Source organism: Perca flavescens, chromosome 16 (genome assembly GCF_004354835.1).
Source record: "Perca flavescens isolate YP-PL-M2 chromosome 16, PFLA_1.0, whole genome shotgun sequence".
NCBI classification, from domain to species: Eukaryota; Metazoa; Chordata; class Actinopteri; order Perciformes; family Percidae; genus Perca; species Perca flavescens.
Genome location: NC_041346.1, coordinates 27,096,663 through 27,110,873, shown reverse-complemented (window position 1 = coordinate 27,110,873; position 14,211 = coordinate 27,096,663). Strand labels below are relative to the sequence as shown.

The following is a 14,211-nucleotide window of genomic DNA, read 5'->3' as shown; positions in this document are numbered from 1 at the left end:
ATTTGGTAAAAATGTAGGTGGAAAAATTGGTGTAGCGATAAAAGCAAAATGCGATGGAAGCACACTTAGAGGATGAACTATAACATTTTGAGGTTTGATTGGAGCTCCTTTAGCTACGTCAACTCGTTGCATTCTCTTCTTCTGCAGTGGTTTAATGGCACTGACTGGAGAATTAGCGCCAAAAAGTCCAACTCGCATAGCAGAAGTGGATAGAAACGTGCATTAATTCGTATTTTCTGCGGCAGATTTTCTGGAAATTTGGTTCAAATTTGGATGGACACTTGTAGCGCTGCCCTCTCTTAGTCAATTAGTTGAATAATTGGTTGTTTTGGCCTTAGTCGACTAAGACTTCTTTAGTCGAATGGTCATTTTTTTATGCTTTTTTCATGCTGGATGATGTTTTTCCAAGAAACTTATGAGCACATCTCTGATAAACACAATATTTAAAGTGGTGCTATTGCATGATTCTTTGTGGAGAAACTCAGTTTCTCTAATCTGTCGATTAAATCAACTACCCGATTAGTTGACAAAATCGAGTATTAGTCAACTTCGAATTTCTTTATTCGAGGACAGCTATAGTGAATTGAGTAGTGAGGTCTGGAGATTATCCAGAGTATCAATCAGTGGCACTGTTCAGAAAGAATTGTTGCTGTTTTTTTAAATGTCTGTGTTTTAATGACTTGAGCAGCATTTAAAACAACGTGACTAAACAACTGCTCTTTGCTTCACACACATTAATGCACATCCCCAACACACACACACACACACACACACACACACACACACACACACACACACACACACCTGCTTTGCGCTGTCATATGATCCACTCTCCAGTCACCTGTAGATGTAATCTGTGAAGAATTGCCTCCTGTCTCCCGATCTGACCTGTCAGGCTTTAGGAAAAAAGGACCTGCCACACCTGGATTGTGGAGCGGTTTCAACTTTAAACACCCTCTCGTCCACTCCCTTTCTCACTCCCCCTCTCCCTTGTTCACCGATAGTTTTGAAACGAGGAAAACATCAATATTTTCTGACAGGTTTCTGGTGGCGTTCGGTGTTGGTGTTCTTATATTCCCTTCCTTGGCTCGCGTTTTAGGGGATCCCTTGTTACATGAATTGAAAAGTATAAATCTAACCCTTGTCTAGACATTTTCCAGCAGTGGTCTGTAGTTTGCAAGAAATGAAATTTGAAAAAGAGACGTCTAGCCGGTGATGCTAAACGGAACTCCTCGTGGTTAATAGCAGACCGTACGTGTGGAATCCCAATTTTATCACCATGACTCCTAAGAATGCTTCGTCTTGACCCTGTGTTTGTATGTTTGTATGTTTGTCTGGTGTGTGTGTGTGTGTGTGTGTGTGTCTGTGTGTATGTGTGTCTAGGCTTGGCCTCAGTGGCTGGAATGTGCGAGCCGGAGAGGAGTTGCAGCATCAATGAAGACATCGGCCTTGGTTCTGCTTTCACCATCGCGCACGAGATCGGCCACAAGTGAGTTTTAAGACTTTTAAGATCCTAATAGAAAATGTAAAATTTGATATTACACTCTGATGCGAATGGCAGTGGTGGGACAAAGTCGATGGGTCCCATGCAAGACGAACTGATTCATGCTTAAAGATCCCCTCCAGATTCAGTTTTTGTCCAAATTGAATTAACAGTGATTTGGACCAGTCAAACAAGCCATATGCAGATAGTCTGCCACTTGTTTTTCTTGAGAATTATAATGCCTTAATCAATGAATTTGGAGATTAAATATGGGAATAACAGTGCACATTTTTAGAGCGTCTCTCCTGGAAGATATTTAAAGTGTTGCACTTGGTTGTTGCGTATGGAATTCCTTCTTTTGCTTCAGATGATATCAAAATCTTTTATCACGTCCACAACTGTGTGTGCTCTAATAATTGCTCTTAAACAAACAATACTTACCACTGGAGTTCACCAGACCTGTATGTAGCCTTTTTTTCTCTCCCCGTGCAGACTTCTTAAAACTGTATCTCCACATATTTCCCCATGCAAATGTCAGCTTCCACATACCTCTGGCTTTTTCTTCCTGAATATAAAGCAAAATAATGATGATGTATTAGTCTACGTATCCCTCTCAAGAGAGTTCAGCAAGATGGTGATTTCCTTTATTATGTCTCGTGTCTGCTTCTGTTGTGGGGCAGTTGTAAAAATAGTCTCTGCTTCTAGAGGATGTATAAAAAAAAAACCCACTGCAGCAGGGTTTCAACCGGGCTGATTTATTTCCAGAGTAGGGTAAAATGTCATAAACGCCAGCCTTAGAAAAACAAGTTCAGGCTGTGCGATGTGGTCGGGGTTGTTATATACATTAGACCTGATTTGTCCTGGACTGTAAGGAAAAGTAAGCTTTGACATCCTGTGGTAACGTGAGATTTTCCCCCCAAATGATATCCAGACAGATAAGGTTTAAAAAAAAAAAGAAAATAATTGTTAAAATGATTTATTTTCATCCCTCAGTGCAAAATAAATTCTTGAGCAGCTTTTATAACAGACCACAAGGTTAGGAGCTGTTTGGGTTTTTTGGATCTCTCTGTGTTCTCTGGTGCAGCGATTGATCGAAAGCTCCAGTCGGCGGTGACACTCCCTTCACGGCCTGCTCAGACCTGCAGCCGCTGATTGACAGGCAGGCATCAGAGTGGTCATTAGAACTTTTTTTTTGTTCGTGCCGAAGCTCCAGACAGGGTTTGACCCTTGACCTCCACACAGCTGTTTTTTGGAGCGACAGAGCTCCATCTTTACAGCCAGAGTCACTGAGGGAGACATCCTCCAGCCAGCAACCTAACTGTCCACTCTCACCCCATCTGAACTGTGTAGGAAACTCCCAAAGACAGGGTCCCTTTTAGACCACTGGTTACTGATGAGCATTGTACCCAGCTGAACTTAATTCAAGTTTTTATTTAGTCTTTTCTCTCTCTCTCTCCCCCTCTCCCAACCGGTCACGTCAGATGGCCATCCACTGTCTCTGTCAATTATAGAGTGTGGTCTAGACCTATTCTATCTCTAAAGTGTCTAACTTCTGTTATGATTTGAAACTATAAATGAAATTGAATTGAATTGTTTCAGTTTTGGGATGAACCACGATGGGATCGGGAATTCCTGCGGTACCAAAGGCCACGAGACAGCCAAGCTGATGGCTGCTCATATAACAGCCAACACCAACCCTTTCTCCTGGTCCGCCTGCAGCAAAGACTACATCACCAGCTTTCTTGAGTAAGTGGATGATAGTTGCTCCCTGTTGGACTGTCTCTGTGTGTGTGTGTGTGTGTGTGTGTGTGTGTGTGTGTGTGTGTGTGCGCAGTAGAGAAAAATGGTGCATGCCTGTTTTCCAGCTCACACTCTCTTTACAACCCGCTGCCACCGGCTGGCCCTTGTGGTGACCCGCTAGTCTGTATTCTATGCAAGTCCTTCCCTGCTTATTCACATCCATTTCATCACCAAGACTCCTGCCAGACCTCCTTGTGGCTGTGTATGATAACCGGGTGCCTTCCACCCTTGCATCCTTGCACCACAAGGCTGGGGATGTTAGAGCTCATGTGGTGCGCGGTGGTGATGTGTAGGCCAGCTGTCTTCATAACCGCTGCTCCACTGTTTTGTGGATAGGTCAAAGAAGAGAACAACTTGAAGTGCACAAATAAACTGAGGAGTAAAGCGGTGACGTTTGGCAGAATGAGCAATTGCTGGCTGAGTAATGCCAGCCTGGCATGGTAAAAAAAAAAAACAGGTTTAGAGAAGGCCAGACAAAACATCTGGAGCTGGCCTTTAGAGTCTGGCAGTGAACAGGACTGTATGAAATGAGCTACTACCCTGATCCCTGCTTGTCGTGGGTACATTAAGTTGAAGTTGCTTTTAGATAGAGGAGGTGTCTGAATGAGCAGCTTTACTGACCTCAAGCAAACAGAGGAATAATAAAAGTTCAAGCTTTCGCTTTAGGATTCACACTAATGACGACAATCCATTCTATCCAGGACAGTATCCCTGAATCCATGAAGTATTGCACTCTCATAAAATTGTCAGACATCGATGCAGCAGAACCAGTGATATCTTTTTATTCTATACATTTGTCTTCCTTTACAAAACCAGGCGGCTACATTAACCACAATGCAACTCCACTGCAAGTCAGAGATTCGGGTGTCTTGTGCTAGTAGCAGCTAATATAACCCTCAAGCCTCTAGCCTGCAGCAGAGATAAGGAGCAGGCTTTAGAGGTCTGGTAAGATCCCTTCTTTGTAACTCCACACCCCCAAATGTTTGGACTCAAATGACGTCGCTCGAGGGAATTCATCAGACTGTTTGCAGCTCCATCTGGAGACACAAAAGGCTTTTAAATAACTTTTTCACATGTAGAGTAGTTCTCCTTGACACCTGTAAACAGACTCTGAGGTGTAAAATCTGTGAAGTTCCCCGTCAAACAATGAACATAAGAGTTATTGTGGTCAAAAAAACTGAAGTCTCTGATAGATTCCACTTTGGGACTGCTGGCAGCTGTGAATTGAAGGCTGACATTCACTCCACCAGCCTGAGCTCTGGGCGGGCTGGGTCACTGTTGAGAAACAGCTTCATTGAGTAGGAATTACAATCAGAAAGTGGTCAGGATTGTTCCCGCTGCCCCGTAGACAACAAACATTCTTCTTTAACCATTACAGAATGTAACATTTTGCAGCAATGAAAAGGTCCTCTCACTATTTATCCTTGATGAAACAAACAGCCAAAAGTGGCCTGTTTGCAGAAGTGGCAGGGTAGCTGTAAACTACTGCAAAGAGCCATGTTGACTCTGTGGAGCACAAACTTTACAATAGAAACAGAAGTAGCGTTCCAGATATGGCTCTGAGTGAATCATGGTGCCCTTAAAGCAGCTCTAATCAATATTTTGTTTATTAATAATGGATGAAATGACTATTTCTAATGTGAAAGGGTTCACCTAACTCTGCTTTCCAGCTACAGAGGTTTTTTTTTCAGCTGACTGTTTTGGTTGACTCTCATGGCTCTCATCAACCTTATTTCCAGTAGGCAGTTGTTGAAGCGGAAACAAAAACAACATAGTGGAGCATTTAGCAGTTAAAAAGCCAGATATTTCCCTCAGGAGTTGGTAAATCCCAAAAACAGAGCTAAAAGAAGAGGGAATATTGGACTTAAATGTATCAGGGGGCCTGAAAAAGACTCCAAATGAATGATAATATTGCTGTTGGATGTGAAAATACTATAGGCAACTGTTTGCTAACAAGTTTTTCATATAAAATGTATAAGGTGATAATATGCCAGTGTTCTGTTTGCAGTTTGTTGCATCCAGGTTGCCAAAAATATCAGTTAAAGCAGGTATAACTGCTCTTAAAGGTGCACTGTGTAGTGCTTTAAGCTAAAATCAATGTCTTTATTCATAAATATGTCCTCATTGGTGTAAAATGACCTCTGCCAATGATCTGACTTATCCTCGTAAGAGAATAATTTCTTATCTGTATTTACATTGGACGGGCAAGGCTTCCATGTTGTTCCGCCATTTTGAAAAACTATAATGGCTGAGAGGGACATAGAGCAGTAGCCGACCTGTCTAGCTAATCCACAGCATGTTTTTGGTCAGAGCCAGCGTCACGTGACTGAAACCAGCTGAAACGGAGAAGGAGATCAGCGAGAGGCGCTTGTCACCGCCCCGGCAAATTTGAAAGCCTGCACTGCTCTTTAGTTCATAATGGAGGATCATACTTATGCCGAGCCACAGGATAAGGAATCCTCGTCGCCAAAAAAGCAAAAATTGGAAAACATGTTGTCATAGCTTGTTGGTACATAACGGCTACGGTAGTTGCAACACGCATTTGAAAAAGCGAAGCGCTAGAGAGCACTATTCGTTTGAATGCAAAGTCCAATTTCACCGCTATATGGGAGAAATTCCTACACAGTGTACCTTTAAAGAAGCAGACTAGTTTAAACAAAACAACAACAGGATCTCGTAGAGGTGCAGAAGACAAAAGAAGTGGTTCCACAATGAGATTCGTAAGGGTTCATAATCCTAAAACCTCGAGGACGCAGAACACAATGGCAGCATCACTGTCTCAAAGGGACTCATACTGTAGTCAAGTAGGACTTCTGTTCTACTTGAATAGGCTTTATCTGTTACAGCAGCATTGGTTCCCTGATCGCAGAGGACACGTAGAAAGGAAACTTCAGATTCAAACAGGGACGTTTTTTTTTTTGTTTGACTTACACAGGCCAGGGTCAGTTTCACCTTTTTAGCTCAGTCCTATCTGAATATCTCTAAGGGACACTTCAATGTAACGTGCTTGTTAAGGGAGCTTGAACAAAGGCAGTATGGCCCTCGATACTCATTGCCCTGCTGTCCTAATATGCATGCTTGTGCATAACAATGTGCATGTATGTGTATGCCAGTCTGTGTTTGTTATGCTTGATCCTATTTGAGTATGGTGGAAAAGCATTGTGCAACAGAAACATAAAGAACACATTCAAAGTGTGCTCTTTTATTGCACTCTGGATAATGGAGCATATTTATTTAAGCCTTCCAGAGGGGATTGCAAATATCTCAATTTGTAGCTGCTTTTCACACAACAGAATCCTCCCTTTTCCATCTTTCTATAGAGGACTTCTCTCTCCTCAGTTCAGTTTAATTGCTCATCACTAAGACCTGAATGCTGCTTGCAAATCCTAATATCAAACCTTGTCAGTCCTTCCAGAAAGATGCAGAGTTTTTTTGTGATTGTTGCGGGCAAAAATCCTTGATTATGCGGCACGTTTTCTTAAAAAATGCCATGGAATATGCGGGATATTTATGCAATTTTATGCGATGAAATTGCGGGAACTTGGAAAAATTGCGGAAACTTGCAAACACCCTGCTTTTCGATGATGTTCACGTGGCGTCATTACGTCACTTCATAACTTTCAGTTAACAGGGGAAAATGGCTGCTCTTGTGTGAAGTAAACGCAACATTTTTCAACTTTCTGCTAAGATATATGTGACTTTTTTGCAACGAAAATGCGGGTATTATGAAATCATGCAAGCCCCGCATATTTTGCGCGGAAACCGGCAATTTAAGCGGCGAAGGTGCAGCGTATTTGGAAAAATGCGTCCCCCCGCATAAATATGCGGACTTTGGCTGATTATGCATTGAATTATGCGATCACATAATCGTGTTTTTCTGGAGGGACTGCCTTGTGGTGTAGAATCGGTTGGATGCTCTGTCTGCAGTGTGTGTGTGTGTGTGTGTGTGTGTGTGTGTGTGTGTGTGTGCGTATGCATGCTTGCGTGTGTGTCTGTTTGTGTATTCATGTTTAGTTAGCGAGGCCCTCCAAGAAAGCTGATAATAGCTGCCTTGGTTGTCAGATGATGTTTCCGGCTGAAAGCTGTTAGAGGAGGGTCAGTGAACAGCACTTGTGACAGAGATGACAGTATTATGTGCCAGCTTCCAACTGGGACACAAAGAGCCACTTCTCTGCTGCTGCGTCGGGTTTCTGTCCAGTTCTGGCTCGAGTTGCTGAGGATCACCAGAGCTGTGCTCTAACAAAAAAAAAAAGAGACAAAGTTGTTTTTCTTGTTTTTTGAGCTGAATCAATGTATTGCTCTGCATATATTACACCCCTTCGAGTATCAGACTGTTTCTTGAGTTTTTTTCTTTTCATTTTGGTTTTATTGCCTAGCTTTTATATTCCTTACAAAAGCTTTTCTGTCTGTAAACTGCAATTATCCTCCCTTTCTCTCCCTCAATCAGTGTTTTGGATATCGCGCATGCTTCTCCTAGCCAAGTAAACAACTTTGGCTGTGGTGTTGGCCTAGATTCACCGTCTTGCTGGAGCAATATGTGGTGCTTTGTTTGGGATTTTTAGGAATGGTTTATGAATGCACTCACAGTTCAGTCATAGTTTATTCTCCCGAGTCTGCATGCCAGTTTGTTGTAAATGTCTAAAAGGCAGGCTGTTTGGGTTTATTAAACTCTCAGAGACCACATATAAATCTGTTACATTTGATATGAGACTCTTGTGAATTGTGCCTTACGATAATTGTCAGGTTAGACTGATTTAATCACGCTGCTATTATCTACATGAACGACTGGTGTCAGAGTTCAGGGGTGGCTGATGTTCTAGCCTATTAGAGGATATTTCCGCTCAGCATAATGAATTTGGCTGAATCCACTGGACAGGAAGCCTTTGCGACAATGTCAAATAATAGCCTGTATGTTTAAACTTTGACTATTTTGTCTCTCTCCAAACCAATAAATAGTGAGGCTTGACTCAGCGCACAGGGAGACTGGGAACATCAGAGACCTACTTGTCTCTCTCTCCCCATGATGAGAGGGTCCCTCCGAGGAACAAGAGCCAAGAAATGGGATTATTCCATTCAGTAACTGAGAACAGAGGATGGAGAGAGGAAGAAAGAGGGAAGAATCTAGAACACTTAAAGGACAATTCCGGCACAAAATGAACCTAGGGGTTAATAACATGTGGGCACTGAGTCGACCGTTCTCTGGGATATGTTTTCATGCTAATCAAATTTGACCAGTTTTAGGGCAAACCGCTAATTAGCTTATAACGCTAGTCGTCGGGACACGGGTAAAGTAAAAAGAAATTGCTATTTCTATACCACTAACAAGGCTCAAAATAGCACCACACTTCCATGGCCGTGCTTGAGCTATGTTACTGGTTACTAGTTGCACAGTGTTCGTGGTTCGACTGGTCATGACTGTTTTCCCAAGATGGCGCCTGCCTGTATACTTGAAGGTACAGTCTTTATAAACTATCTTTTTAATAAACTGTCTGTACACTTATAAAGTTATCAATGCTTCGGTTTACATGTAGGGACCCTCATTATGCTACCGTGGAAGTGTGGTGCTTTTTTGAGCCTTGTTAGTGGTGTAGAAATACAGATTTCTTTATACTTTTGCGTGGCCCCGACGACTAGCGTTATAAGCTAATTAGCGGTTTGCCCTAAAACTGGTCACATTCGATTAGCATGAAAACATAACCCGGAGAACGGTCGACTCGGTACACGTATGTTATTAACCCCTAGGTACATTTTGCGCCGGAATTGTCCTTTAAACACTTCAAATACATGTTTTATTTGCTACTCTTGGAGGAAAACAAACGGCATGTTGACAATCTTAAAACATGTTGATCGTCAACATTAAAAATTCACTTCAAATTGTGCTTCGATGGGAGACTGTTGCACCCGCTGTTCATAAGTTCAAACTTTGCCTAGTGTTTAATAAGCAGAGATCACTATATTAGAAAACATTAAAAACAAACTAGTGACTTCTTACAGATGTCAGGTTAATTAACGCACTTTAGTGATTTTTTATCTCTAGACACTGGCAGGCTAGCAATTTCGCCCCTTTCCAGTCTTTATGCTAAGCTTTATGCTAAGCTTCTCTTCTCATACAAACAAGCAAACAAGTATTTTCCAAAATGTAATACTATTACTTTAATGTACAATCTTATTTAGTTTGCAACAACCTGGTAGTTACTAAGAACGTAGAAAGGAATAGCTGGTGCATCACAATCCTGAGGGAGATGTATTAAAAGGTGGACGTTTGCCCTCTCAATACAGCCTGGAAATTACGTTGTTTTCTCAAATTTTGGTGGTATGTTCAGCCAAGCAGAGTAATTTAATTTGTTTAGTTTTTAAGATCTCTTCCTCTGAAATGTCTGCCGCCGTCTTCCCAGTACATCATAAAAGGTGATTAGATGTTTGTGGTGCTCAGAGCAATTTCATCATCATCAAGAACCAGTGTCCCAGACTCTAAATAATACAGAACACATCATCAACTATTTTTCTACGGACTATTTGTTCGTTAGAATGTAGTTCCAATGAAAAACAACAATTTGAATTTCTTGAAATTAGCAAAAAACAACAATCATTCCATTTACCCTGGCAACTGCACAAGTGCCCCCCTGGAGTACAAGGAATACAAGAACTTGAAATGTAAACTGTTCTTCTCGGCTGTATTCTTACAGTTGCTACATATGTCAGAGGTTGCACGCCTCTGGAGCAACTAGGGGTTAAGTGTCTTGCTCAGGGACACATTGGTTGATGTATCGCAGTGGGAATAGAACCCAGATCTCCCACACCAAAGGCATGTGTCATATCCACTGCACCATCACCATCCATCCACAGCTCAGCATCTCAACCCAGAATGAACAGACACACCGACAAAAGAAAGTTTGTGTGCTCCTTGGCTGAAGTATTTTTTTTTATTTTTAAGCTACTACAATACAAAACAGTTCTGTGTGTGTGTGTGTGTGTGTGTGTGTGTGTGTGTGTGTGTATGTGTGTGTGTGTGTGTTTTCTTCCTTTGTGAGCGCACATAATTTCTATCTGACAAAACAGACTAAACATAATCCTAGGCCTGGACATATGACCCATAGCTCACTCCAGATTTTTCTCGTCCTTTCCCTGCTCTGTTATTTTATTGGCTCTTCTGTGGATTCAGTTTAAGCAGTGACATACGGAATAAGGGAGTACGGAGCCATATAACCGGAGAGAGGCTGCTCTTTTAAGAGACTTGGCCCTCTAAAGCCTCTGGTAAAATCTCTCGGCTTGTGCTTCAACGCCCCCTTTGATGAGGAGGTGTTGATGTGTGTTATCAGCATTAACTACATGTCATTTGAGATCTCTGACAAGCTTCCTACAATGGTTGTTTTGGTGGTAAAATGAAACGAGTCAAACAATACCAGTCAATGTTTTAAAGAGAAGGGGGTGGGGGAGGGGATTTAATCATCCAATCTTGGCATTTCTAACTCTCCCATCAGCCAAGTGTAGAAACGTTTCTTTGTGTAAGAAACAATCCTATTGTAGGTTTGTTTTTTTGACAGCTCAGGTCGGGGGACGTGTCTGGACAATGAACCTCTGAAACGAGACTTCCTGTACCCAACAGTGGCCCCGGGGCAGGTGTACGATGCAGACGAGCAGTGTCGCTTCCAGTATGGAACCTCCTCACGCCAATGCAAGTATGGGGTAAGAAACCAGCATCTTTTCATCTTGTCCTCTTCTCACCGACCCAAAGGGGATCCCTGTTACATGTTTTAACTAGAGCAGCTCATTAAACTCTAGTTTTATAAGTTCACAACCGTGCATTTTCACAGTGGCATTGCCCATGCAGGACTGGACTTTACTTGGGAAGGAGAGTGGATAGCAGGGATGTAAACAAGTATATTATTTGGATATGAACACAAATAGCATCCCGTCCTTTTAGCAGTAACGACCCAAAACTCACGGACCTCATGCACACACACTGTTGCAGTCAGCTGATCTCCTTCTTTTCCGTGGTGTCAGGATCTTTAATGTCCATTGAGAGCAGACGTCCAGTAATCTCTTTAGAAATCATAAGACCTTCAAGGATTAATTGATCGACAGAAAATTAACCTGCAAAAAATTTGATACTTGATTAATCCGTTTTGCCAAATATTTCTCTTGAGAATCTTGGTCAGACTTTGACAACGTCACCTTGGCTTTAAGGAATTTTATAAGGGCCAATGGCCAAACAGTGACCCGCTCTATTCGCACATGGGCTCAATCGGACATTACACAGACTTTGTACTCTGGAGCTTGCAGGGTAAAGTCTGTTTAATGTTCTCACATACAGCTCCTCAGGATAAGTTCAGTTAGATAACTTCAGGATCGCAGTGCATTGTGTGAAAGGGACATTAGACACTTCAGACCAACTTTTAATTTCCATATGGACCTCCTCCCAATATGGGGCCAGTATATCCGGTCAGAACTGCATGTCTGACAGTCGTATAGCTCTCTTTGTAAAGTCAGCCATTTCTATAACTTTCTACAAACAAGCAATTGGACATCCACGCCCATTTTTCGCCTGATTGGTCAGCTGTGTAGAGCTGATAGAGGAGCCCAGGTTTTAACTCCTCTCTAGCTTTCTTTTTACATTTTTTACACAGCCATTTTCGTCATCTTTGATGTGAACAACTGAGTGCAACACCATGAATACCTGAAAATGTGCGTCATTATCCCCATATTTAAATTATATCGCGTCTCCCCCCTCTCTCTGTGACATGCTGCTTGTCAATCCGCCTCGAGTGTGGCTAACTGTAACGCACTTTGGCAAAAACTGCCTTAAAAAATGTATAAGAACCAAGGAAAAAAAATGTTTTCCTAATCATATTTTTTTGTGTTTCCATACCTGTTTAAGGTTAAAAAAACATCCTACAATATAATTTATTTTTATTTTTATTTACTTAAAGAATGTCCACTGTAGTGGACAACAGGATCATTTGAGTACGAAAACAGACAAATTTGGTAGATGTGGAGTCATTATTTACATGAAGATAGTCCTGATGTTCACTATAATTGACATTCATAAAATGGCAAATTTTTCAAAAGATACATAATGTAGTTTCTATCAGAACTCAATATATGATTCCTAACACCTTAATGAACAAGAAAATATATGATTATCATAGTAACAAAACCATAGACAAACAATATTTGACTCATCTCTTATCTTTCCATAAAATGTGCTTATATTCCTATGCTGTCCATTTTGGATTGAAAGATAGAGGCGGTTCCCGGCCTCCCAGCCAATCAAATAACACATCACCGAAAAGCCCAGGATGTCCTCTGTACAGTACAGCAGGAAAGAGACTTGCACAAAAGATTCCAAGGAGAGGAAAGAAACTCAAATGTCCACTACAGTGGACATCAGTCAATGGGGTGAGTCTCAGGAGGGTATAAGTTGTCGTGTAAAAGTGCTATATAAATTCAGTCAAAATGCAAAAACGGAGACGAACAGAAGCAACAAGCTCCATTTCGATTTCTGTTATAGTTCTGTTTTTTGCACGTTTAATAAGAGGTGTTGATGTACAGCTACAGCCTGTTCAGTCTTTACTTAGATGATTACAGTTGTCTTCAAGTTCATATTTCCCAGCTGAGATTAAAGGGAGGTAAACGTGAGGAAGAAATTGTTTTATTATTGTACGATGACTAGAGCTGCTCCAGAGGTGTCTTTCCACACGCTGCCTTATTCTTCTTTTTGATCTATAAACGTCCCAGACAAAGAGATGAAGGATTGAAGTCAACACTGCCCTCATCTTAAAGTCTGTAATGATAATGATTAATAATGGTTCACCCACCCCCTGCCAGAGTAATGAGAAAACCTCAGTACATAAAGTGACACGGGCAGTGAAAGACAAGGAACAACCACGCGGTTAAAAGAGAGGTTGAAAGAATCTTCAAAGATTGAATGAACAATACCCTGATATTGTTTTGCACGACGTAAATATTGGGAAAAAAAAGGAGACAGAGATTAGCTGAGACCATAGAGTTATTTCATTTCATTGAAAGACAGCAGCTTATCAAATCAAGCCCTGTTTTTGTGGCTGCTAAGCTCATAATTGTGGTTTTAGATCAGCATGAAAGACACATCTATGAGCAGATTGGATTCCACCACGGATTTAAAAGAGCTGGATTGGAGTTTTTTCATCTGACAATCAGATCTATTTCACACAGCCATCTGGGAAAGAGATGCCCTCCGCGACGGCTTACAGGACAGACCACAGAAATGGATAAAAGGTCTAATGAGTGGAAGAGTCTGGTTTCTGAAGCCAAGGCTCTTGAACTTTTCCACATTTGGATGAGTATTTGTTGTATTTTCTTATCATTTTGTCCTGCAAACGAAAACAGCGACGGGAAAGGAAGGGAAGCATATTTTAGTTTATCTCTGATATTACAATAAATAATGTCATATTGTAGTTTTAATATTTCACTAAAGCATGTTTGGTTTAGACTGTAAGATAACACAATGATTTGTTATGTTTTCAACCACAGAAAACTCTAAAACTCTGGCCACAAATCTGCACCACATTCATTCATCTTCAGGACAGGATGGAAACCAAACATGACCTGCTGTGTCCCGTTCAACTGGGTTTAACAAAGTAGAGCATTGGTTCCCAATCATGGGGTCCGGACCATACAAAGGGTCGCGAGATAATTATCGGGTTAGGGAAAAAACAACAACTAAAAAACTAAATTCTGCTGCATAAAATTAAGTTTATTTTTCATACTTTTCTTGCTCTTTTACCCCAAATGATAAGTTAGGCTACATGTCTAATACTTTGGTATATGACCAAATACTGTACCTGCAAAGGTAATGACATTCCCATCAACCTTAGCTGTACTTTGTATTTAATGCTAATTAACAAATGTTAACATGCTTACACAATAATTTCTGTTTTTGCTATTCT

The 14,211-nt window shown here is 41.3% G+C and overlaps 1 protein-coding gene across 1 annotated transcript in view; it reads left to right on the top strand.

The window, feature by feature from the left end:
• Nucleotides 1–14,211, top strand: part of adamts6 (ADAM metallopeptidase with thrombospondin type 1 motif, 6) — a 65,563-nt gene that overhangs the window by 14,645 nt on the left and 36,707 nt on the right. Inside the window, exons 9-11 of the mRNA XM_028602616.1 lie at nucleotides 1,384–1,489; nucleotides 3,083–3,229; nucleotides 10,828–10,969. Coding sequence (XP_028458417.1) covers nucleotides 1,384–1,489; nucleotides 3,083–3,229; nucleotides 10,828–10,969 — 395 coding nt within the window. The remainder of the gene's footprint in view (nucleotides 1–1,383; nucleotides 1,490–3,082; nucleotides 3,230–10,827; nucleotides 10,970–14,211) is intronic.